We start from the raw sequence: 26,642 nt of genomic DNA on the forward strand, positions 1-26,642 counted from the left end.
AATGGTGCAGTCAGCATTTGTTTATTCTTGCTGATTTAATTCTTATGTGACATTCACGTGTTCTTTGACAATACTCTTTTAGGAATCATGCTGGTTATGTCTGTGCCCTTTTAACACCTCTCCTCTTGGCCTCATTTCCTTACTTTTGACTCTATATTTATATATGTATTTTTCTTACCTGCTTTTGATATAATATCAATCAAGATAATAACAAAAATAAAATACATATTTTTTTAAGCAATTCTACTCGTTTTTCTCCTGTTTTTGATTCTAGATGTGAGTAGCTCTGGCACACTATACAGCGTCCCGATTGTGGGATAGCTGTTGTGTGCCTTTAAAATATTGTTGGACTTTATGTATCTAAGTCTGGAGATGCTGCAGCCATGAGAGGACAAGTCTGGAGATGCTGCAGCCATGACAGGACAAGTCTGGAGATGCTGCAGCCATGACAGGACAAGTCTGGAGATGCTGCAGCCATGAGAGGACAAGTCCGGAGACGCTGCAGCTAAGACAATGTGGCCCTTGCACCAAAAAATATGATTATTCTGCCCCTGCTCGGGGTCATTGTCAGTAATGACGCAGACGGAGTCATTGTGCTTTTGTCGGACGTCATTTTTGCTCTTATCTGTCTATTTGAGGAGGGGACAAACACAGAAGAGCACGTCCTGGTGAAAAAAGCTTCCGCCTCCTTGTCTGTTATTGTCGTGTTTTATCAGGACGGATTTGTTTGCAGCCGGGCTGTGTCCCTTATTTCCCATGGTGCGGTCTTAATAGTTACCAGCAGGTGGCAGCAGAGTACCACAGCTCAGTTATAGGTTGTGTTCAGATTGTGGGGACCTCAGTTGCAGATTTCATCATATTCACTGTTCTTCATATAAAATGGTGTTTACTGTGATTTATTACATGTCAGTAGGGTCTGTTGGGCGCCCCTGTGTCTGCCGTGTCACGAGCGAGACATTGGGTTGAATTCCAAGTTTCTGTTACTATATAGCAGATGAGAGCAGAGCATTATAGTGCGGTTTTATGCAACATGTTGTACAAAGCAAAACTACAACTCCCAGCAATCCTAAATGCCTCTGCAACTCCCACTATGCACAAATAGCCTCTGGCTATGAAAACTACAACTCCCAGCAAGCCCTGACTGCCTCTGACTCTTTGACTTTGCAAAACTACTACTCCCAGAGTGCAGAAATAGCCTCTGACTAGCAAAACTACAACTCCCAGCAAGCCCTGACTGCCTCTGACCCTATTGATTTGCAAAACTACTACTCCTACTATGCACAAATATAACTTCCAAGCAAAACTGAACAGCTTCTGGCCCTAGAGTTGTTGCAGAACTACAACTCCCAGCAAGCCCTGACAGCCTCTGACCCTTTCACTTTGCAAAACTACTACTCCCACTATGCACAAATAGTCTCTGGATAGCAATACTATAACTTTCAAGCACGAGCTGACAGCTTTTGGCCCTAGAGATGTTGCAGAACTACAACTCCCAGCAAGCCTTAAAGCCTCTGGCTCAATAGTTGCTGCAGAACTATAACTCTCAACAAGCCCTGACTGCCTCTGACCCTATTGATTTGCAAAACTACTACTCCCACTATACACAAATACAACTTCCAGGCAAAACCTTACAGCTTCTGGCCCTAGAGCTGTTGCAGAACTACAACTCCCAGCAAGCCTTAAATCCTCTGGCTCAAAAGCTTTTGGAAAACTAAAACTCCCAGCAAGCCCTGACTGTCTCTGACCCTTTCACTTTGCAAAACTACAACTCTCACTATGCATTAATAACTTTTGATTAGCAAAATTACAACTTCCAAGCAACACTTGACAGCTTTTAGCCTTATAGCTGTTGCAGAACTACAACTCTCAGCAAGCCTTAATGCCTCTGGCTCAATCGCTGTTGCAAAATTACATTTTACACCAAGACATTACAGCCATTAGTTCTATATCTGTTGAAAAACTACAACACCCAGCAAACCATGAAAGCCTTTGATGCTATCACGCTGCAAAACTACAACTCCCATTATGCGCTAATACCCTCTGGATACCAAAACTACAACTCCCAGCAAGCCCTGAAAGCCTTTGGCCCTATAGCTGTTGCAGAACTACAGCTCCCAGCAGCTCAGACCATGCTGACAGTTGTAGTTTTGCAATAGTCAGGTGGGCAATACCTGCTCATGGACTATATAATCTTTCTAACACCCCCTATGATGTATATTAAATATGGGCCATTGCATCATGGTTTGAGGCTTCTTTTTTTTTTTAAACCCTTGCATTGCAGCTTGACCTTCATGTCCAGGGACGGGGCGTGTGCACTGGGGGAGAGGTAGGGGGCATCCTTTTTTGCCTTTTCCAGGGTAGGTTTTCTCAGCTCATTCCAGTTTGTCCTCCCACCTGGATCCATTGCCTATTAAAGAGGAGCCCTATGGTCCTGGTCACCCTGCGCCTCCTGCCCTCCCCCACCCAGCACTGGGCCATAAGACCTCACATTTTTAGCATTCCTGCAATATTCTGCAGACTCCATATAAATGATCAGAGTATGACGCCTTCTCTAGGTTTCCAGTTTACTTTGCACCAATGACCTAAACAATGAGGCTTAATAGGAGGCAATTAAAGGTATATGAGTAACATAAGTGCAGAGGAATAATCCTGGAGATGACAGGCGTCTAATAAAACATGGAGCTTCATTCATTAAAGGGTTATTCCCATCTTCATAGATGGATACTTTACTGGATAGAGCTTGTAAAAACAAACACTTTTGCAATTTACTGCTTGTTAATATTTGCAGCCGTTCTTGAGATATTAACACTTTTCTGTTGTTTACAGCTTGTTGCCTAGGAGACCGACCACCGCTGGTTTCTCACTTTAAAGCATTGCTCCTAAGGCAGGCAGGCTCCAGCAATACTCGCCCAGCTCCAGCAATACTCGCCAGTCTCAAAAACCTTTCTTACAAGCTCATCAGAAAAGCGATTGTAAGCACTGAGCATGTTTTCTTGTCTGGCAGCGGTGGTCGGTCTCCAAGGCGACCAGCTGTAAATAAAAGTAAAGTGTTAATATCTCAAGAACGACTGAAAATTTTAACACATAGTCAATTGCAAAAGTGCTTGTTTTTACAAGCTCTATCCAACAATATCCATTTATGAAGATGGAAAATGTCCCCTTTAAGTAATGCAATCATGGCAGTGAGCACACAGTGCCGCACTGAGCTGTAATCATATGCCATGAACTAAGGGTTACACATTGTGACTATCTCATATGAATACTCACACAAGGTCAGGTCTCATGTACGCACTATATACTGCATCTGTGATTTATAGAGCCAAAATATGGCTCCCATAGAAACCTATGGACTCAAACAGAGGCACAGAAAAAGTCTCATGGATTCAGATGGGATCATTACAGAGCGCTGGCTTGTTGCCATTTTTGTAGGTTATATACATAGGAACGCCTAAATATTTATACGCATTTCCCCTTTAAGAGGCACTGTGTTGCGGTACAATCAGCCGGAGATCCAGGATATAAATCTGCGGTTTTACCACTCGTCTTCTCGACATTTCCAGGTAATGTGGAATTACTAATGGGTCTGTAATGTTGTGATTCACGGCGTTGTTGTGGTGGAGCGGTGTCATTCCCCAGCACGCCGCCTCTGACACATGGAGCTACCTGAGCAGGTAACGTCATCCGTCATACCGGGAGGTGGAGCTGAGAGCGGACGTCTCTCCATGACTGCTGATGATGGGGGACGTCATCTGTGTGCCGCCCGGTGGATCAGGGCCTGGTATTCACCGCACCTTCAGGCTACAGCCATAGGGCGGCATGAAGATGGCGATGATGATATTTATTTTACTCACTTATATAGCGCCATTAATTCCACAGCGATTTACAGACGTGATCGTCGCTGTCCCCATCGGGGCTCACAATCTACATTCCTTATTAGTCTTTGGAGTGTGAGACAAAACTGGAGAACCCGGAGGAAACCCACGCAAACACGGGGAGAACGTACTGACTACTTTCAGATGTCGTCCTTGGTGGGATTTGAACCCGGGACCCCAGTGCTGCAGGTGCTAACCACTAAGCCACCATGCAGTGATAACCACTGAGCCACCGCGTAGTGGTAACCACTGAGCCACCGTACAGTGCTAACCACTGAGTCACCGTGCAGTAGTAACCACTGAGCCACCGTACAGTGCAAACCACCGAGCCACCATAGAGTGCTAACCATTGATCCACCATACAGTGCTAACCACTGAGCTAAGATACAGTGCTAACCACTGAGCCACCGTACCGTGCTAACCACTGAGCCACCGTACCGTGCTAACCACTGATTCACTGTGCAGTGCTAACCACTGAGCCACCGTACAGTGCTAACCACTGATTCACTGTACAGTGCTAAACACTCAGCCACCGTACAGTCCTAACCACTGAGCCATCGTATAGTGCAACCACTGAGCTACCATACAGTTTTAACCAATAAGCCACTGTACAGTGCTAACTACTGAGCTACCATACAGTTTTAACCACTGAACCACTGTGCAGTGCCAACAACCAAGCCCATACGGTGCCAACCACCAAGCCACTGTATAGTGTTAAGCACTGAGCCACCGTAAAGTGCTAACCTCTGAGCCACCATGCTTCCCATGGGACCGAATAATAACCAATGGGGTACGTACACAGTGGCAGTCTGATCCTCAGATGAGACGTGATCACTAATCACAAGGGACACGGTTTCGTGTAATGGGGCAGAATCATCTATAGATTACATGCTGACTATTAACCCACGCAATGCTGTGCGATACAAAAACAGCGTCTGATGTCTCATGGTGATAATGCATCAGTCACATCAGATAGGGCTACACCCTGTTATTAGGATGACTCCCATGATACCGCCTGGAAAAATAGGAAAATATCTGCTCCTTACATAAGGGCCGATCGGTGCCGTGTGCGAGCCTTAAAGGGGCGGTCACAGGATAGGTGATAACGTAATGATCGGTGGCAGCCAACAGCCGGGGTCTTCACTGATCGGCAGGACGGGCACTTTATCCCCGATAGTTTGGAGTAGCAGCGCACGTCCCCCGCCGCTCCGTTCACATTGAGCGTTGTGCCCACTTTTTCAGGCAGCCCCATAGAGAGTGAATAGTGGGGGTTTTGGGGCGAGTGCGCGACTGTGGCATTTTGTAACGGAGATAGCCATTTCCGGAGATAAAAATTCCCCATTCTGCTCATCTGTTCCGGTCCCAGTAATCGGACCCCCAGCAATCGGTAAGTTGTCACCTATTCCAAGGTTAATTAGAAACTTTTTTTAAGTGGACAACCCCTTTAATTGGACATAACGGAGAGTCCTAGACTTCAATGCAAGTCACAGTGGCGGCAGCACTGGAGGACAGCGGAATGGGGACGGTCATGGCAGCGGCACTGGAGGACGGTGGAATGGGGACGGTTATGGCAGCACTGGAGGACGGTGGAATGGTGGCGGTTATGGCAGCAGCACTGGAGGATGGTGGAATGGTGGCGGTTATGGCAGCAGCACTGGAGGATGGTGGAATGGTGACGGTTATGGCAGCGGCACTGGAGGACGGTGGAATGGTGGCGGTTATGGCAGCACTGGAGGATGGTGGAATGGTGGCGGTTATGGCAGCAGCACTGGAGGATGGTGGAATGGTGGCGGTTATGGCAGCAGCACTGGAGGATGGTGGAATGGTGGCGGTTATGGCAGCACTGGAGGACAGTGGAATGGCGGCGGTCATGGCGGCAGCACTGGAGGACGGTGGAATGGTGGCAGTCATGGTGGCAGCACTGGAGGATGGTGGAATGGTGGCGGTTATGGCAGCAGCACTGGAGGACAGTGGAATGGCGGCGGTCATGGCGGCAGCACTGGAGGACGGTGGAATGGTGGCGGTTATGGCAGCAGCACTGGAGGACAGTGGAATGGCGGCGGTCATGGCGGCAGCACTGGAGGACGGTGGAATGGTGGCAGTCATGGCGGCAGCACTGGAGGACGGTGGAATGGTGGCAGTCATGGTGGCAGCACTGGAGGATGGTGGTATGGGGCTGGTCATGGCAGTGGCACTATAGGACGTTGGAATGGTGGCGGTTATGGCGGCAGCACTGGAGGATGGTGGAATGGTGGCGGTTATGGCGGCAGCACTGGAGGATGGTGGAAAGGTGGCGGTTATGGCGGCAGCACTGGAGGATGGTGGAATGGTGGCGGTTATGGCGGCAGCACTGGAGGATGGTGGAATGGTGGCGGTTATGGCGGCAGCACTGGAGGATGGTGGAATGGTGGCGGTTATGGCGGCAGCACTGGAGGATGGTGGAATGGTGGCGGTTATGGCAGCAGCACTGGAGGATGGTGGAATGTCGGTGGTCATGGGGGAAACACTGGGTGGACGTTGGAGTAACAGCAGTCATGTTGGCAGTGCTGGCTGCACTGTGGTATGGCGGGAGCATTGGGAGGACAGTAGAGGGGGTCATGGCGGTAACACTTGTTATGGTGTGTGGCAGGGGTCATGGTAGACACACTGGAAGAACTGGTTTGTGATGGCGATCATGGCAGTGTAGCACCCATGGGGCAGGGGTTAGAGGTACTCATCTCAGGGCCGGTGATGTTGGATCCGGGATGTCACGGGTGACCCTGCCCAGCTTCGTAGCCCCGAGGTGTAGAATAAAAGGGGATGATGAGGGGGATGGGGGTAGTTGTCTCATGACGGCACCTGCGGTATGCGGCCAGAGATTAGTCGTCGCTGCGGTCGCTCTCCTCTGGGGTGGATGATGTCGCAGCAAGGATAGTTCAGCTTCCCGCAGGTTAAGCTAGGCCCCAGGGAGGATGATGGAGGCAGTGGTGGCCGTTAGCGCTGAAGCGCTGTACAATGGCACCGGCAATGAAGGGCGGACACAGCAGTTGCGGTTCCAGGTCTTTACTCGCTGTCCATGGGAGTACCGGTCTCCACCATGTTGGGCTCCAGCCGATCTCGGATAAGTTAGAGGTAGCCACCGGTGCTTGAAAGTGTCCTTTCCTAAGGGATGCCTCTTCAGGAGTGAGGAACCCGGGCTGAGCCTCCTGCTCCAAGCCTCAGGCCCCGTGAAGAAAAGAGAGAAGAAAGTGGGGTTGTGTCGCCAGAACTGAAGGCTCGACTTGACTGAAGATTGTGTCCAGGTTGCTCCTACTTCTATCTCAAGTGGTGCCCGTCCCCCAGGTGGTTGTCCTAGTGACCAGGAAAGTCCCATGCCTCGTGATGGCCACCTCCCTATCTACCCTAGTCCAGACCCCAGTGAGAAGCCACCTAAACTGTATGTAATGTGGAATGTGGAACACCGGTGATTAACCCCTCCTTACCCGAGATTAATACTGCACCTTAAGTGAGTTGCAGTACCCTGTGGCGACTGAAGCCGCAGGGGCGCCACAGCAGTACTCATGGCCGAAGCTCTGGGAGGACTGGTGTATGGCAGCGGTTGTGGTGGAAGTATTGGGAGGACTGGTGTGTGGCGGTGATCATGGTGCAAGCATTGGGAAGAATGGTGTGTGGTGGAAGCACTGGGAGGACTGGTGTGTGGTGGAAGCACTGGGAGGACTTTTTTGTGGCAGTGGTTATGGTGACAGCACATCACGACCAATGCACAATTGTCATTGGTTGCACAGATTGACTATTGCTCCTGGGCGGCCGGTCGCTGCCGGTAGTGGTCACTTGCTCCAGAGACTTTGTGCTGCTGCAGGTTCCTTGATGCTTTGATGTAATGTAGTAAAGTAAAGAGAAAACCTTAGCCGGAGCTCGGGCCGGTGGCCTCATCAGTGGTCCTCCGTGGCTGCCTGAGCAGAGCCCTGCACACGACCTCTACCTGCCAACATCCGCCGCCTCCTGTGATTGGTTGTGATGTCATTGTTGCGGTGTGACGCTCACAAGATGCCGCCGTGGCTACAAATCACAAGAGGCGCTGCAGGTGCCGGCAGGTGGGAGGTGCGCGGGGCTTTAGTCCGGCAGTCACTGACCACTGATGAGGCCACCAGGCCAAATCCACACTGCAGCACGTGGCACAAGGATCATGTCCCCTAAAAAGATGGAAAAATGAAGTAATAAAAGTTTTAAAAAATAAATTTTAAATCTACGTTTTATTATATTAAGAATAATATATTCGATATCAACGAATCTGAAACCCCCGATCCACGAAATCAGAGAATAAATTGGTAAATGCGGAAGAGTGAAAAACAAACACCAGAATCACCGCTCTGTACCCCTCTAAAAATGCAAAGTGGCACCAACAAAACAGCCATCAATAAAACCACCAGCCCGCCACAAATAAAATCGCCAGCCCGCCACGAATAAAACTGCCAGCCCGCCACAAATAAAATCGCCAGCCCGCCCCAAATAAAACTGCCAGCCCGCCACGAATAAAACCGCCAGCCTCCACCAATAAAACCACCAGCCCGCCACAAATAAAATCGCCAGCCCGCCACGAATAAAACCACCAGCCCGCCCCGAATAAAACCGCCAGCCCACCACGAATAAAACCGCCAGCCCACCACGAATAAAACCGCCAGCCCACCACGAATAAAACCGCCAGCCCGCCCCGAATTAAACCGCCAGCCCGCCACGAATAAAACCGCCAGCCTCCAACAATAAAACCGCCAGCCCGCCACAAATAAAATCGCCAGCCAGCCCCGAATAAAACCGCCAGCCTCCACCAACAAAACCGCCAGCCCGCCACGAATAAAACCGCCAGCCCACCACGAATAAAACCGCCAGCCCACCACGAATAAAATCGCCAGCCCGCCACAAATAAAACCGCCAGCCCGCCCCGAATAAAACCGCCAGCCTCCACCAATAAAACCACCAGCCCGCCCCGAATAAAACCGCCAGCCCGCCACGAATAAAACCGCCAGCCCACCACGAATAAAATCGCCAGCCCGCCACAAATAAAACCGCCAGCCCGCCCCGAATAAAACCGCCAGCCTCCACCAACAAAACCGCCAGCCCGCCCCGAATAAAACCGCCAGCCCACCACGAATAAAATCGCCAGCCCGCCACAAATAAAACCGCCAGCCCGCCCCGAATAAAACCGCCAGCCTCCACCAACAAAACCGCCAGCCCGCCACGAATAAAACCGCCAGCCCACCACGAATAAAATCGCCAGCCCGCCACAAATAAAACCGCCAGCCCGCCCCGAATAAAACCGCCAGCCCGCCACGAATAAAACAACCAGCTCGCCACGAACAAAACCGCCAGTCCACCCTCGAATAAAACTGCCAGCCGACCACGAATAAAGCCACCAGCCCACCACGGAGAAAACCGCCAGCCCACCAGGAATAAAATTGCCAGCCCGCCACTAAGGTGTTCCAAAAAAGAAAAAAGTTAGGGCTCTCGGATAAAGCCTCACAAAACAATGTGTTTTAATTTTTCTTTATAAAGTTCTGATTTTAAGTTGCTTAAATAATCATTAAAAGTGCTGCCTGCTGGAAGAAGTGTGAGTGTGAGTGTGAGAGTGAGTGTCAGCTCGGGGGGCGAGAAGCTACAGATACGACTGACATGATGGGAGTAGTAGTCTCGGGTGGAGAAGGGGCGGGGGCGGACCCTGGAAGGCGAGTGGGCGGGCCCGAGAGGTAGAGGGGCGGGGGAGGAAAAAGGGGGCGGTCCCTGGCAAAGGAGGGGGGCGGGTCTGGTCGGATGAGGGGACAGGGCCGGCTGAGGAGGGGGCGAGACTAGCTGAGGAGGAGGCGGGCCCCGGCGGTGGAGGAGGCGGGTTCGGAGAGCGAAGGGGGTGTTCCCGGGTGGAGGAGGAGGGGGCGGAGCCGGGCTGCGGAGGGGGCGGAGCCGGGCTGCGGAGGGGGCGGTCCCGGGCGGAGGCGCCGTGGTGTGGGGCGGCGCCTCTCTGCAGTCGGAGCCCGGGCTGTGCGCGCTGTGTCGGGGCCTCCCGGGCTCTTCCCGCATTACCGGCCCCTATGGATTAGTCCGCGCTCCGGGAAGTTACTTGTTTTCTGTGGGACGAGGACGACAGCGGAGGCCGCCATGAAGAAACAGTTCAACCGCATGAGGCAGCTGGCCAACCAGACCGTGGGGAGGTGAGCGGCGCCTGCGGGGCCCCAAGGGCCCAGCCCCGGTGTACATAGTGCCCTGTGCCCCCTCTGCTGCTGTAACCATAGTAACTAGACTGCAGTCGCTGTCGGTTGTCACGGACGTGCGGCGACATTTCATTTGCGCCATTTGATAACTTGGGTCTCAAAAAGTTATTGGTTTCTGTGGAGCAGTGACTCTGGGAGGACTGGTGTGTGGTGGTCGTGGCGGTGACACTGGGAGGGCTGGTGTGTGGTGGTCGTGGCAGTGACTCTGGGAGGACTGGTGTGTGGTGGTCGTGGCGGTGACACTGGGAGGGCTGGTGTGTGGTGGTCGTGGCAGTGACTCTGGGAGGACTGGTGTGTGGTGGTCGTGGCAGTGACTCTGGGAGGACTGGTGTGTGGTGGTCGTGGCAGTGACTCTGGGAGGACTGGTGTGTGGTGGTCGTGGTGGTGACTCTGGGAGGACTGGTGTGTGGTGGTCGTGGCGGTGACACTGGGAGGACTGGTGTGTGGTGGTCGTGGCGGTGACACTGGGAGGACTGGTGTGTGGTGGTCGTGGCAGTGACTCTGGGAGGACTGGTGTGTGGTGGTCGTGGCAGTGACTCTGGGAGGACTGGTGTGTGGTGGTCGTGGTGGTGACTCTGGGAGGACTGGTGTGTGGTGGTCGTGGCGGTGACACTGGGAGGACTGGTGTGTGGTGGTCGTGGCAGTGACTCTGGGAGGACTGGTGTGTGGTGGTCGTGGTGGTGACTCTGGGAGGACTGGTGTGTGGTGGTCGTGGCGGTGACACTGGGAGGACTGGTGTGTGGTGGTCGTGGCAGTGACTCTGGGAGGACTGGTGTGTGGTGGTCGTGGCGGTGACTCTGGGAGGACTGGTGTGTGGTGGTCGTGGCGGTGACACTGGGAGGACTGGTGTGTGGTGGTCGTGGCAGTGACACTGGGAGGACTGGTGTGTGGTGGTCGTGGCAGTGACTCTGGGAGGACTGGTGTGTGGTGGTCGTGGCAGTGACTCTGGGAGGACTGGTGTGTGGTGGTCGTGGCGGTGACACTGGGAGGACTGGTCTGTGGTGGTCGTGGCGGGAACACTGGGAGGACTGGTGTGTGGTGGTCGTGGCGGTGACACTGGGAGGACTGGTGTGTGGTGGTCGTGGCGGGGACACTGGGAGGACTGGTGTGTGGTGCTCGTGGCGGGGACACTGGGAGGACTGGTGTGTGGTGCTCGTGGCTGTGACACTGGGAGGACTGGTGTGTGGTGCTCGTGGCTGTGACACTGGGAGGACTGGTGTGTGGTGCTCGTGGCGGTGACACTGGGAGGACTGGTCTGTGGTGGTCGTGGCGGGGACACTGGGAGGACTGGTGTGTGGTGGTCGTGGCGGGGACACTGGGAGGACTGGTGTGTGGTGGTCGTGGCGGGGACACTGGGAGCACTGGTGTGTGGTGGTCGTGGCGGGGACACTGGGAGCACTGGTGTGTGGTGGTCGTGGCGGGGACACTGGGAGCACTGGTGTGTGGTGGTCGTGGCGGGGACACTGGGAGGACCGGTGTGTGGCGGTCGTGGCGGGGACACTGGGAGGACCGGTGTGTGGCGCTCGTGGCGGTGACACTGGGAGGACCGGTGTGTGGCGGTGACACTGGGAGGATCGGTGTGTGGCGCTCGTGGCGGTGACAATGGCAGGACTGGTGTGTGGTGGTCATGGCGGTGACTCTGGGAGGACCGGTGTGTTGTGGTCATGGCGGTGACTCTGGGAGGACCGGTGTGTGGCAGTGGTGACGCTGGATATGTTGGGCCGGTGTTTGTTTTGCTGGCCTCTGCCAGTGTGGCATTGGTCCTCGTGGGTTTATGTCGTGGCAGCTGTCCTGGTGGGTATGTTTGTTGCGTCTGTGTGGCAGTGGTCCGGGTGGGTGTGTTGCGACTTTGCGGCAGAGGTTAGGGTGGGTGTGTTGTGGCGGTGTGGTGTGGCAGCAGTCCGGGTGGGTACGTTGGGCTGGGGTCGGTGTGGCAGGGGTCCTGGTGGGTACGTTGGGCCGGGGTCGGTGTGGCAGGGGTCCGGGTGGGTACGTTGGGCCCGGGTCTGTGTGGCAGGGGTCCTGGTGGGTACATTGGGCTGGGGTCTGTGTGGCAGGGGTCCTGGTGGGTACGTTGGGCTGGGGTCTGTGTGGCAGGGGTCCTGGTGGGTACGTTGGGCCGGGGTCGGTGTGGCAGGGCTCCTGGTGGGTATGTTGGGCCGGGGTTGGTGTGGCAGGGGTCCTGGTGGGTATGTTGGGCCGGTGTGGGTGTAACATACTGTAGGTCCTGGTGAGTTTGTTGGGCCAGTGTCTGTGTGGCTGGGGTCCGGGTGGGTATGTTGTGTTGGTGTGGCAGGGGTCCTGGTGGGTATGTTGGGTCTGCGTGGCAGGGGTCCCGGTGGCTATGTTGGGTCTGCGTGGCAGCGGTCCCGGTGGCTATGTTGGGTCTGCGTGGCAGGGGTCCCGGTGGGTATGTTGGGTCTGCGTGGCAGGGGTCCCGGTGGCTATGTTGGGTCTGCGTGGCAGGGGTCCTGGTGGGTTTGTTGGGTCTGCGTGGCAGTGGTCCTGGTGGGTATGTTCGGTCTGCGTGGCAGGGGTCCCGGTGGCTATGTTCGGTCTGCGTGGCAGGGGTCCTGGTGGGTTTGTTGGGTCTGCGTGGCAGTGGTCCTGGTGGGTATGTTCGGTCAGCGTGGCAGCGGTCCTGGTGGGTATGTTCGGTCTGCGTGGCAGGGGTCCCGGTGGCTATGTTCGGTCTGAGTGGCAGGGGTCCTGGTGGGTTTGTTGGGTCTGCGTGGCAGTGGTCCTGGTGGGTATGTTCGGTCTGAGTGGCAGGGGTCCTGGTGGGTTTGTTGGGTCTGCGTGGCAGGGGTCCTGGTGGGTATGTTGGGTCTGCGTGGCAGGGGTCCCGGTGGGTATGTTCGGTCTGCGTGGCAGGGGTCCCGGTGGCTATGTTCGGTCTGAGTGGCAGGGGTCCTGGTGGGTTTGTTGGGTCTGCGTGGCAGTGGTCCTGGTGGGTATGTTCGGTCTGCGTGGCAGGGGTCCCGGTGGCTATGTTCGGTCTGAGTGGCAGGGGTCCTGGTGGGTTTGTTGGGTCTGCGTGGCAGTGGTCCTGGTGGGTATGTTCGGTCTGCGTGGCAGGGGTCCTGGTGGGTATGTTCGGTCTGCGTGGCAGCGGTCCCGGTGGGTATGTTGCATCGGTGTGGCAGTGGTCCTGGTGGGTATGTTCGGTCTGCGTGGCAGTGGTCCTGGTGGGTATGTTGAGTTTGCGTGGCAGCGGTCCCGGTGGTTGTCAGGCCAGTGTCGTGTCTCGCGGTGGCTGATCAGCGGTGACCGGGCTTTTCCTGTCATTGGTCTCTATAATTTCCTGGATGATGACGTCTCACAGCTGAGGTTTTGCTGCAGTTACGTTCCGTCTGCACAATCCTCCCCTCGGGGCCACGTACACCATCATAACGCAGACGCACATTTTTGCAGTATCTTACAATGGGACCATGTTGGCGGTGTCCCTCTGCCGATATTTTGGGGTGGGGGACACCTTCTGCCCCTATTTGGAGGATGTACATCTGTAGCTATTCTGGTGGTGATCCTGCGATGTGATAGGACCGCGCTCCGCTCATCCTCTGACCGCTGGATACAGTGTATCCTCCCTGAGTGCGGAGGCTCCAGATCAGCTACAATTGTATCCAGCACTTGGAGGAGGCAGATTTTCCGTCTTCAGTCGCTGGATGTAAAGGGTTTCCATTCAGAATTGCGCTCTGTAGTGATGGTGTGTACAGGGCCCTGCATAGAAGAAGTAGAACTGTTGCCTGTCAGTGAACGCGCAGCTCTCACCTCCCAGATTGAGACCCCCGGCCCTGGTTATGGACCGGCCGAGACTTTAGGTTTTTTTTTTTTTTTTTGCTTCTAAGGAAGAATTTCTAGATCCTTGGGGAGTGACTGGACCGGACTTTATTAACCTCTGACATGCTGGCAGCACTTTACCGAGCTTGTTGGACAGCCATAAGCTAAATCTTGCCTGCTTTGAAACTCATCGGCTCATCGAACGTGTCTGTTTTGGAAAAAACATAGTGAGAACTCTCCGAAGACCCCCTGTACTTGGATTTCCCATAGAATTACATGGGGGAAATAGGTGCACTTTTGTTTCCTGTGGTCATTCACTTTTCGGTTCCTCTGTAATTCCTCCTGTAAATCCATGACTAAATTGACAGTCAATCTCCTTATCAGAGCGACTTGACCTTCGCACAATCGGATACTGTCAGCACTAATGTGACCGTGTAAAACAGGAAGAAATCCCTCTGATGAGCAAAAGGGTTTCTTCTTACATTTCCAGGAGGAACAGCACAATATGGAGTTCTTAGAAAAGAGGTTGTGGAATTGTTACTTTCTGAAAAACGTAGGAATTTCCGAAAACAGACAAGACAGGAAATCTGAGTTCCACTTTTCATTTCCTGACATCATGGGATTTGTTTCAGGACCCTGCGGAACACCGTGGCCGCCAGACCGGAGCCCTGCAAAATCCCCGACACCTCTTGTCATCCCCAGCAACCAGTGCCGCGACCTACTAGGGGTTCCGGGGAGTTTGTAGGTTGGAAAAGGTGGTTAGGATGGTGGTCCGGTGGCAATAGTGTAGCACTGTGGCCGCTGTGGTACGCTATTGCCCAATTTTACTAGGGGTCGATAAATTTACGGATTGGGTCCCGGATGAGGCGCTGGGTTGTAAACAATCTCAGAACCACTAACCTCTGATTGTCACACCCGGTCAGCGTAGGGGTAATTATACAAACACTATTTGTCCAAAGGGCAACAAGAGGTACCCTAACTAAAGACCTAATCAAATAAACATTATTACATTATATATATTGGACAAGGATTAAAATTGGCAGGTGGGAGGCCAATTCTGTATTAGATGAGTGCGGCCGCGGACCGACACTGCTCTGGATAAATGCTAACGTAGTATGGCTGGCTATCATCTACACTACCTAACAGCTAATAACCTCCCTGAGATGTTTCGCCATGACTGGCTTCATCAGCTTCAGCCCCCTGATGAAGCCAGTTATGGCGAAACATGTCGGGGAGGCTATTAGCTGTTAGGTAGTTTTTAACAGGCAGTGCAGGTGATTGGATAAATCCTAACGTAGTATGGCTGGCTATCACCTGCACTGCCTGTTAAAAACTACCTAACAGCTAATAGCCTCCCCGACATGTTTCGCCATAACTGACTTCATCAGGGGGCTGAAGCTGATGAAGCCAGTTATGGCGAAACATGTCGGGGACGCTATTAGCTGTTAGGTAGTGTAGGTGATAGCCAGCCATACTACGTTAGGATTTATCCAGAGCAGTGTCGGTCCGCGGCCGCACTCATCTAATACGGAATTGGCCTCCCACCTGCCAATTTTAATCCTTGTCCAATGTATATAATAAAGTTTATTTGATTAGTTCTTTAGTTAGGGTACCTCTTGTTGCCCTTTGGGCAAATAGTGTTTGTAAACAATCTCAGTACCCATTTTAGGGAACCAAGTACCAGTATAGCCCCTATGGTGGTGGTCTTCCATTTTAACTTTTCCAGAACTACAACTCCCAGCATGCACTGGGAGGTGGTTACAGATCACAGCTTTAACAGGTTGGCTCTTGGGCTTTAATTTAAAGGGCCAGCCTCCTGACAGGTGATGTTTGATCCAAAGTCCCACCGTCTCCCCTCTTAATACGTAACCTGCTAGATCAAGTTAATGGTTCTTCAAGGGGTTAAGGGTCCCATGGAGCCGACTTATTTAGCTTGGCCTGGGTGGAATTTGTGTGGGTTGGTTTATATTGGGCCCATGGACTGTCGGCTTTCTTTAGAAAGTGTCTGCGTGTACTGCGCTCTGCCGGGCGGGCGATATTTTTATATAAAGGGCGGCTGCTCGTATTAACCCTGTCTGCACCCAGATGACGCTGCGATCACCAAGATACTTAAAATTCCTTCCCCATTAATAATTTTCTAGGCGTCGCTCACACGTCTGTTTTCTGGTACATCTGCTCCGGTGACTTATAGGCCCGTTGTCAGCAACTACTGACGCCTGGGGGAGTTTTTTCTTAATTAAAAGCATATTTAACCTTTATAATTATAATTCCTTTAATCCGGAATCCGTCTGATCGTCTGGAATATTCAGCATTGTTCACCTCTTCAGTGGATGGGTGGGAGCTAAAATTGAGCTCATTCAAAGTCTATGATTGGCAGGACCCCCGATCCATCAGAGAGGTCAGTGGCTGGCAGCCACGGATTTTCTCTTGATTAGCTGCCCTGTCGTGCCAGCCGCGGATGCCATCGGATCGGAGGGGGTCGCCATTGCTGCGGTCCGGCGGGCGCAGATGACTGACGTGGGAGATGGTCGATCATCACACACCATCTCCAAATTTGTGCAGCCTTCATTAATATACATTGATCATCCGCTCCAGACCCCTGTGCTGTAGTCTTTTCTCGCCTACAGGCAATAACCTGGTACTGCAGCCCATTCACAAGCCTCACTGTCGGACCCAACTTAAAGGGATTGTCTGGAGCTGCTTTCTAAAGCCTCAGTTAGTGAGCTCTACCAATGCCGTCACCTATCGGGGCACCCTATTGTGAAAGTGAGCAATCCCTTTAATTTCGGAGACATTCGCTCATATTTTTATGGCTGGTTGGACGTCTCCCAGCCTTCTGTATTGGTGGCGGTGCTGAGTAATGGGAGAAGGGCTGTGTCTGCGGAGCGCTCCCTGCAGCGCTAAGTATAACCGCACAGCCTCCCGTCAGCAGACTTGTCACACAATGTGAGAACATATGCACCGCGCCGGGTGCCAAGGCCGTCTAGGGGGAAGCCTTCCGAATTTGTGCAGGATCTTTCTTGCTCTCTGTGATTGGAAACCTTCTTCTTCTCATCCAGGAGATAACGGGTCACCGTGTCCCCGGTCACACTGCACCAGATCGTCCCTTTTGTAGTGAGCTTAGGAATGGTCATCAGCCATAATATTCTTATATTGACAGCAAGCAGAGATCTTAAAAAATTATTATTAAAAAATGATCAGACGTTTTTATTCATGCCTAATGCCCGGACTGTTTCCGTTTTCTTTCCTTGCCCCTCCGGTTTCGTGTTTCGCTCCTAATGTGGCCGGCACATGGGAACGCCGCCGAGCCTCTGGGATATAAAACATGTGGTCACCGGCTGGTCACTTCCGGCGTCGTGTGCTTGGGATTTGGAACTGATGCCGAATATGATGGGAGGAGAAGAGATCCTAAGGCCGCTTTCACACATCCGTTTTTCGCCGTCGGGCACAATCCGGCGAATTACGGATAAAACGGATCTGGATGCAAAGAACGGCATTTGACCCGAAACAAAGAAGTTTTGATGAACGCCGCATGCAACGCAAGGCCATCCGGCACAATTCGACCCTAATACAAGTCTATGGTGAATAAAACGGATCCGGCGTCGGTTCCGTTTTATTCCCCACAGACTTGTATTAGCGCCAAATTGTGCCGTATGGCCTTGCATTGCATGTGGCGTCCACCGCATCCGGCGAAACTTCTTTGTCCGGCTGCCAGAAAGGAAGCAGCGTTTTCTGTCTCCGGCCAAAAAAAACGGACGCCGTCTGGCATGTTGTATAATGGAAGCCTATGGGCGCCGGATCCATCATCATTCGGCATATGACGGAATCCAATGACGGATCCGTTTTTTTGAGCTGCGCATGCTCAGTATCACAACGTTTCTGTCAAAAAATGGAAGGAACGTATGAAAAAAACTGATGCAACGGATGAGTTATTTTGCCGGATCTGTCGCATCAGTTTTTTCGGCGATTGTGCCTGACTGCAAAAACCGGATGTGTGAAACCAGCCTAACGGAAATACCCATCCTGCTTTCCTAGAGTCCTGCACTACTCAGACAACTAATTTCAGTGCAATACTTACCCTCTCCTGTGGGGGCGCTGCAGGAAAAATCAGCACTTACTGCTAGATTACAGCAGATCGGGTAAGAAAGCAAAAGGACACGTTGGGATCAGCACTTTGTGAAGGATCCCTACTTTGTCCAATGCAAAGAATCTGTGATTACATGTCTCGGAGGCAGGTAGGGATCGTCTTCCAGTCAAAAGGACCGAACCTGACGGACCCCATCATTATTTGTGCTTAAACGGAACAAGTAAAATAGATCTGGTTTCTTGACAGAAACAGCGCCCCTCTTGTCCTTGGTGTGTGTCGGGTATTACAACTTGTCTCAGAAGGCGTCTTCATGACCATAGACTGACCACAGATGGTGAACGTGACCACTGTTCTCTTCAGCCAGAGCTGGTGCATTTAATTACTAAGGCTCGTTGATGCTAGAAGGGACACATTGGCATTGAGGGCAAAATTATCGCACAGAAGTATGATTGTACGTGTGCAGAGATGAGCAAACCTATTATCATGGGTGACACAGTCTTATGGTTTCTGGTCATAGAAGATCACAAAATGCTCCCTGACTTTCCATTGTTTCTGCTGTCAGTATTTATTGGCATATGTATCTTTCCTGCTGGATTCATCCTCCCTCTTTTGGACCCAGCAGGAGCTCGCCTTCCACCCAACTGCTGATCATTAGTATTCTCTTGATGCTTATATAACCCTTCCTTCCTTGGACTGGTGCTGGTGATATTTTCAGTTTCTTCAAGCTCTGGTTGCAAGCAGGTGGCTTGTACTCCTCTGTGGTATCGTTGCTGAAAACTTACTTCTATCTCGGTCATTTGTGGATAAGTAGTTCATGCTTTTTCCTCCTGTGTGTCCTCCTTGTGTCTTCTGTAGTGTTTAGTGGGGTTGATGAAGAGCTGACCTCATCTGTTCACAATTTGGGGACCCACACTAGGGATCTCTAGGGTCAGGTATCCTGCTCAGCACATAGGTGCAGAACCTAACTAGGGTGGTGAGGGACCCCAGGGACCAGCAGTAGGGATATCTAGGGTCAGGTAATCAGCTTGGCACATAGCTTCTGCACCTATCTAGGGTGGTGAGGGATGATAGGGACCAGTGGTAGGTTTGGTCAGGGGTCACTTTCTCCCCCTTCCCTACACACAGGGTTTCCCTTCCCTTTCACCGCTCGCTTGGTACTCCCCGCACCTAGCGTGATACCTATTCTGAAGACTCTGGTCCAGCAGCCACGTTAGTACTCCATGGCTGCTGGTCATGAGCGCTGTTAGTCACCTGTCATAGCCAAATCGAAAAAGGTGCCGGCAGATCAGGGGGTTGTATAGGACCCTGGTCCGCTGGCCCCAAACTACTGATGTAGACACTAGATCAGGATCCCACGAAACGATTCGCTCATCTTTATACCCATGCATATGTCTTCTTTAGGACATGACCGGGAGGCAAACATATTAATGTAACCGGCACAAGCCAAGAATTCTCCATTTCTCCTGGTTTTCCTTAAACAAATCGAGAATTCTTGGGATGTCGCATTCGTTGCCCTCGCACCGTCTGTTGTACCTTGGGGTCACGGTCACTGCTTAGTAATACAGGGTGGTAAAGCTTTAGATGAGGTTAGGGAACATACGAAGTTCTTTTTAGCCAAAAAAGAGGCACATTTCTGCAAAAAATGTAACTGGATAAAAACGTGCAACCCCGGCCATATCATTGTGGTTCTGGGGTTATTAAGGGTCAGTGATGTCCAGTGTTGGAGGCCATAAAAGACATCGGAGCTGCAGCCCTGGGGCTCATAATAAAGGCAGGAGTCCACATTTTTTCTTGTAAATTATGGGACATGAGTAATGCGGCAGCGATGTGAGAAATCATCAGAAAAACCCGTTCAGCAGAGCAACACGTCAGAGCCAGAAAGTGTCATCCGTCATCAAATGAGCGGCTAATAACAAAATCTGTGTCTGTGGTTGGAATCCGTGTAGATCCTGGAGTCATTGTGTAATGTAGAGATTAGGGGATGTGTAAGGCTGCGCACAGCTGGAGGGATCGTCACAGTGTGACATCATAGGATGACGTCATTAGGTGAGATCAGGATGAGCCACAGTGTTGGATATGACCAACGTCTGATATTAATACCCTAGAAAATGTCCAACCGTCACCTATCTAATGTGTATGGGGGCTTAACTCAGGATCAGTAATGTAATGTAATGTAATGTATGTACACAGTGACTGCACCAGCAGAATAGTGAGTGCAGCTCTGGAGTATAATACAGGGTCAGTAATGTATGTACACACTGACTGCACCAGCAGAATAGTGAGTGCAGCTCTAGAGTATAATACAGGAGGTAACTCAGTATCAGTAATGTAATATATGTACACAGTGACTGCACCAGCAGAATAGTGAGTGCAGCTCTGGAGTATAATACAGGATCAGTAATGTATGTACACAGTGACTGCACCTACAGGATAGTGAATGCAGCTCTGGAGTATAATACAGGGTCAGTAATGTATGTACACACTGACTGCACCAGCAGAATAGTGAGTGCAGCTCTGGAGAATAATACAGGGTCAGTAATGTAATGTATGTACACAGTGACTGCACCAGCAGAATAGTGAGTGCAGCTCTGGAGAATAATACAGGATCAGTAATGTAATGTATGTACACAGTGACTGCATCAGCTCAATAGTGAGTGCAGCTCTGGAGTAGAATACATTACTGATCCTGAGTTACATCCTGTATTATACTTCAGAGCTGCACTCACTATCCTGCTGGTGCAGTTACTGTGTATATACATTACTGATCCTGAGTTACATCCTGTATTATACTTCAGAGCTGCACTCACTATTCTGCTGGTGCAGTCACTGTGTACATACATTAAATTACTGATCCTGAATTATATCCTGTATGTACACAGTGACTGCACCAGCAGAATAGTGAGTGCAGCTGTGGAGTATAATACAGGAGGTAACTCAGGATAAGTAATATAATGTATGTACACAGTGACTGCAGCAGCAGAATAGTGAGTGCAGCTCTGGAGTATAATACAGGAGGTAACTCAGGATAAGTAATATAATGTATGTACACAGTGACTGCACCAGCAGAATAGTGAGTGCAGCTGTGGAGTATAATGCAGGAGGTAACTCAGGATCAGTACAGGATCAGTCATTTTATTTATAAAGTTGCTCAACTTTTTATGTAGATTAACCCTCTATATTCTGCCTCGTGCTGCCATATAGTAGCAATCATTAACATGTGTTGTAAATAAGTCACCAGCGTTGCTCCTCTGTGGCAGATCGTCTGTTTTCCTGGCTTGTGGCTTTTCAGCGCTTTGTCACAGTCCTCTTGCGGTCCGTCCTGCATTTTTCTGCCCTGATACAATAGGGCTCTTTAATGCACAAACAAGCTCGGCCGGGGCTGTTTGTTGCCGTTTTGGAAAAGCGCTGACTCAAGGAGAATTTCTGCTTAAACAGTAACCGGTCAATGTACAGCGAGCGGCGGTGGCAGAGAGAAGCCTCATGGAAGCCAACGTGTGTGTGATGCCCCGGAGGACGGGATTATCAGCCGCACCGGATCTTTCTTACAATTCTGGATCCAATGTACAGCACTGCGCAAATGTGGGAAAAATGATACAAAATAAGAAGCTTTCAGAACTATGTGTTGATTATCAATTAGCAAAATGCAAAGTGACTGATAAAAAGAGAAATGTAATTCCCATTAGTATTTGGTGACCGCCCGTCTCCTCCATCCTCAGTATTCGGTGACTGCCTGTCTCCTCTCCTCAGTATTCGGTGACTGCCCGTCTCCTCTATCCATAGTATTCGGTGACTGCCCGTCTCCTCTATCCTCAGTATTCGGTGACTTCCCGTCACCTCCATCCTCAGTATTCAGTGACTGCCCGTCACCTCCATCCTCAGTATTCAGTGACTGCCCGTCTCCTCTATCCTCAGTATTCGGTGACCGCCCGTCTCCTCTATCCTCAGTATTCGGTGACCTCCCGTCTCCTCTATCCTCAGTATTCGGTGACCGCCTGTCTCCTCCATCCTCAGTATTCAGTGACTTCCCGTCACCTCCATCCTCAGTATTCGGTGACTGCCCGTCTCCTCTATCCTCAGTATTCGGTGACTGCCCGTCTCCTCTATCCTCAGTATTCGGTGACTGCCCGTCTCCTCTATCCTCAGTATTCGGTGACCGCCCGTCTCCTCCATCCTCCATAATTAGTGACCGCCTGTCCTCTCCACCCTCAGTATTTGGTGACCGCCCGTCTCCTCCATCCTCAGTATTGTTGCCACCCTTCACTTCCATCCTGCGTATTCGACTGTCACCTTCATCATTTCTTCTCATCACTTGTACAGTCTATGAAGGATCTCGACAGGAGGTTTTTCCAAACATCTTGGAGACCCGACCCCAGATCTTGTGCGGATCCTTCTGTTTCTTGATCCCAAACAGTCGGGATGATGTGAGATCAGGTCTCTGTGCGGCCGGATCACCACCCCTAGGACTTCTTCTTCTTAATGACCTCGGCTGGATGTTGGGGTCATTGTCCGGCTGCAGAATGAATTTGGAGCCGACCAGACGCCTCCCTGATGGATAAGTATTTGCCTGGATTTCTCAGCAGTGAGGACACCATTAATCCAGACCAAATCCAGCACTCTATTTTCAGAAATACAGCCGCACACTTGCAGGACCCTCCACCTTCCTCACTGTTCCTGCAGACCCTCTTTATGGAATAAACTGCTTCGGTTACAGCCAAATATTCCACATTGTGACCCCTCAGTCCAGAGAAGCTGCAGCCTTTTTTCTCCCCCCAGTTCCTGTATTTTCTCGCATAGCTGAGTCACTTGGTCTTGCTTCATGTAGAAGGTCTGAGGCTTTGGCCGTCAATCTTCCATGAAGACCCCTTCTGTCTGGATCCCTCTGACAGTAGATGGTGCAGGTGGTCTCGCTGGTTCTGAGCTGATGGCACTGCTGGGCATCTGCCAATATCAGAGGTGTCTATACTGTGGCTCATCTGCTGCACTGATATCTTGGCCTCTACGTTTCTCAATGTCACCCGTTTCTTGGTGCTTTAAACCCCCGTCTGCTGTGAAATCTTCCCTGGGAGACTCCTGGCTGATGCACTATAACTACCTTGTGTCTCCTTGTCATGCTCAGGCTCACCATAGTGTGTGTGACCTGTGACATGAAACAGTCTTCCACATCCTCACCTTTTGTATCAGAGAATGTCGGTTCCTCACCCAGTTTTAAGCCTCCTACACAGCTGTTTCTCTTTCAGTCAATGACTGTTACAACCTACATATGAAAATGATCATTATCCCCAGTTTGGTATAATCAGTTGCTCATTCACCAGACTATAATCCTGCAAAATCCTCGTCTTTATGTAAGTGTATCTAGAAGAAATGATGAAGGCAAAAGGCAGTCACTAAACATTGATGGGATTAAGCAACAAGTCTATTTGACCCGCGCTGATACATTGTTGCAGATCTGTTCTTTATGGACTGATACAAGAAGGAAATCTCCGTTACACTTCTTGGCAGACCTAAGTGCAGTCATAAGTCCTCCATAGAATATAATGATTACGGGGAATTGTAGCAAAGCGATTGCCCTTCTAGGAGTTGTCTTGGATCTGCTGCTGTGTGGATTTTTGCATAAATTCCTTTTTTTTTTTTTCTTTCTTTCTTTCTCTCCAGCTGGTTTGTTTCAGCTCAGTAACATGACTGAAATATTTTTTTCGGCCGAGGGGGCCGCGTCATGTTCAGTGACGGGGCGGAGAGGGTGAACAGCGGAACTTACAATACCTAATGAACAAAACCGCAGTTTTTCGGCTGCGGGTCGGGGGTCTGAATCCAGACAATGGCATTTTTGGAAACAATTCAAGGGAATGTTTAATTGTAGAGTAAAACCGTAACCATTGATTCTTCTGGGTGTTCTTATTTAAAGGGAGGCTATACGCCTCTAGATATGGGGGGCTTCTCTAGGGTTGGAAAATGGGGGGATATTCTTAGTTTTTTGCCAACTTGCCTTCTCTGGTGTGCAGATCAGCGACTTTTAGGACAGACCTCCGCTACCTTACTGTGGACCTCTAAAACTTTGACTCAATGTTTTACATTTTAAGCCACACCCCTTTGCTTAAGACACACCTTTTTGTCAAATTAGTGGCAAAAAGTGTCCAAAATCCAATTCTAATAGTAATTGCACAGAAGCAGCCATGACTGCAGCCCCCCTCTTTCCTTAGGGCTTTTTCACTGCACTTCCTTGTCTATATTATTCCTTTTCAGAAAACCTCTGTACCTGGATGCATTTTTTTTTAAATGCTTTGCTTGCCCTTTCCAGGTCCAGCGCTGGATCTCCGCTGTTGCTCCCACTGTGATTGGATGCATTGCTGTAGATTGGCCGCAGTGCTGACATCACACCAGTGAACTCTGCTTATAGGTAGAGGTTCAGCTCACTGATTGGCTGCAGCAATGACATCACATCAGTGAACTCAGCTTATAGTTAGAGGTTGAGCTCACTGGCTGCAGTGCTGTTGATTGGCTGCAGCGCTGGCATCACATCAGTGAGCTCAGCTTATAGGTATAGGCTCCGCTCACTGATTGGCTGCAGCGCTGACATCACATTAGTGAGCTCAGCTTATGGGTATAGGCTCCGCTCACTGATTGGCTGCAGCGCTGACATCACATCAGTGAGCTCAGCTTATAGGTATAGGCTCAGCTCACTGGCTGCAGCGCTAACATCACATCAGTGAGCTCAGCCTATAGTTAGAGGTTGAGCTCACTTGCTGCAGTGCTGTCGATTGGCTGCAGCACTGACATCACACAGCTTATAAGTAGAGGTTAAGCTCACCGATTGGCTGCAGCGATGACATCACATCAGTGAGCTCAGCTTATAGGTAGCATTTCAGCTCACTGATATGCTGCAGTGCTGTCAGTGCGCACATTGGGAGCAGCGGTGGAGACTCAGCTCTGGACCCAGGGAGGGTGAGCAAAGCACCATTTTCTATTTGATATTGTTTGGGGTGTGGTTAAGTTTTCCAACCCCCCCCCCCTCCCTTTAATGGTATGGTGGTAAAAATAATAAATTTGAGACTTTTTTTTTATTTGGCCCAGGGTCCCTGTGACTGTGGTGACTTCTGGCATCGAACACGAACGCTGCACATAAATCAGACTGGAAACCTCATCACTCTGCGGTGCGCAGCGGTGCCTGGACCCACAATAAAGCAGATGAGGCGGTATAATCCGTTCTCAGGGCCGCTCTCCGCCATCACCAGTCACTTCATTTCTGTGGGGAGAGAAAAATGCCTTCGGGACCCAAAAAACAGGAAAAGAAGCTTCACTCAAGGAAGAAGAATCTGCATTTTTCACATTTTTTTTTTTTACTTAGGGATTATGCAACAATGTAGGGATTTTACTTTCCATAGACCAGGCCTTGTGTTGGTTCCGTGTGGGGAGGAGAGCGCAGGGGCCCCGCATGGACATATAGCCCCGGTGACTGTGACAAAGCAATGGCCCCATGGATGTTTACAATGGCTGCTAAAGAGCATTAGTTACTCCTTGAATTTAGTTTTCAAGACGATGAGGAGTTCGTGCCTAAAGGGTTATTGCTGATTTTGTAGGTTACTGATCCCCAGAATGGGGCACTGAATTGCCTAGTTTGGAATTTAGCTTTGGCCGCGTGTATGCACCCCTCCACTCTATTCATTGTGTATGGAACTCTGCCTCTTCCGCCCCTCTGCCTCTTCCGCCCCTCTGCCTCTTCCGCCCCTCTGCCTCTTCCGCCCCTCTGCCTCTTCCGCCCCTCTGCCTCTTCCGCCCCTCTGCCTCTTCCGCCCCTCTGCCTCTTCCGCCCCTCTGCCTCTTCCGCCCCTCTGCCTCTTCCGCCCCTCTGCCTCTTCCGCCCCTCTGCCTCTTCCGCCCCTCTGCCTCTTCCGCCCCTCTGCCTCTTCCGCCCCTCTGCCTCTTCCGCCCCTCTGCCTCTTCCGCCCCTCTGCCTCTTCCGCCCCTCTGCCTCTTCCGCCCCTCTGCCTCTTCCGCCCCTCTGCCTCTTCCGCCCCTCTGCCTCTTCCGCCCCTCTGCCTCTTCCGCCCCTCTGCCTCTTCCGCCCCTCTGCCTCTTCCGCCCCTCTGCCTCTTCCGCCCCTCTGCCTCTTCCGCCCCTCTGCCTCTTCCGCCCCTCTGCCTCTTCCGCCCCTCTGCCTCTTCCGCCCCGCTGACTCTCGCGCCCCGCTGCCTCTCGCGCCCCGCTGCCTCTCGCGCCCCGCTGCCTCTCGCGCCCCGCTGCCTCTCGCGCCCCGCTGCCTCTCGCGCCCCGCTGCCTCTCGCGCCCCGCTGCCTCTCGCGCCCCGCTGCCTCTCGCGCCCCGCTGCCTCTCGCGCCCCGCTGCCTCTCGCGCCCCGCTGCCTCTCGCGCCCCGCTGCCTCTCGCGCCCCGCTGCCTCTCGCGCCCCGCTGCCTCTCGCGCCCCGCTGCCTCTCGCGCCCCGCTGCCTCTCGCGCCCCGCTGCCTCTCGCGCCCCGCTGCCTCTCGCGCCCCGCTGCCTCTCGCGCCCCGCTGCCTCTCGCGCCCCGCTGCCTCTCGCGCCCCGCTGCCTCTCGCGCCCCGCTGCCTCTGCCGCCCCTCTTCCCTGCCATATAGTAAACCCGTGTGGTTCTGCACAGTTTTATATAAGGTTTGAGCCCTTTGGTACTGCTATAGATTTGAGATGCAAG

General features: G+C 51.8%; 1 protein-coding gene across 1 annotated transcript in view; it reads left to right on the forward strand.

Moving 5' to 3' along the window:
- The first annotated feature begins 9,819 nt into the window (after positions 1-9,819).
- Positions 9,820-26,642, forward strand: part of LOC142245516 (rho GTPase-activating protein 17-like) — a 105,583-nt gene continuing 88,760 nt past the window's right edge. The window contains 1 exon segment of the mRNA XM_075318277.1: positions 9,820-10,051. Coding sequence (XP_075174392.1) covers positions 9,999-10,051 — 53 coding nt within the window. The 5' untranslated portion in view covers positions 9,820-9,998.

Source organism: Anomaloglossus baeobatrachus, chromosome 7 (genome assembly GCF_048569485.1).
Source record: "Anomaloglossus baeobatrachus isolate aAnoBae1 chromosome 7, aAnoBae1.hap1, whole genome shotgun sequence".
Lineage (NCBI taxonomy): Eukaryota > Metazoa > Chordata > Amphibia > Anura > Aromobatidae > Anomaloglossus > Anomaloglossus baeobatrachus.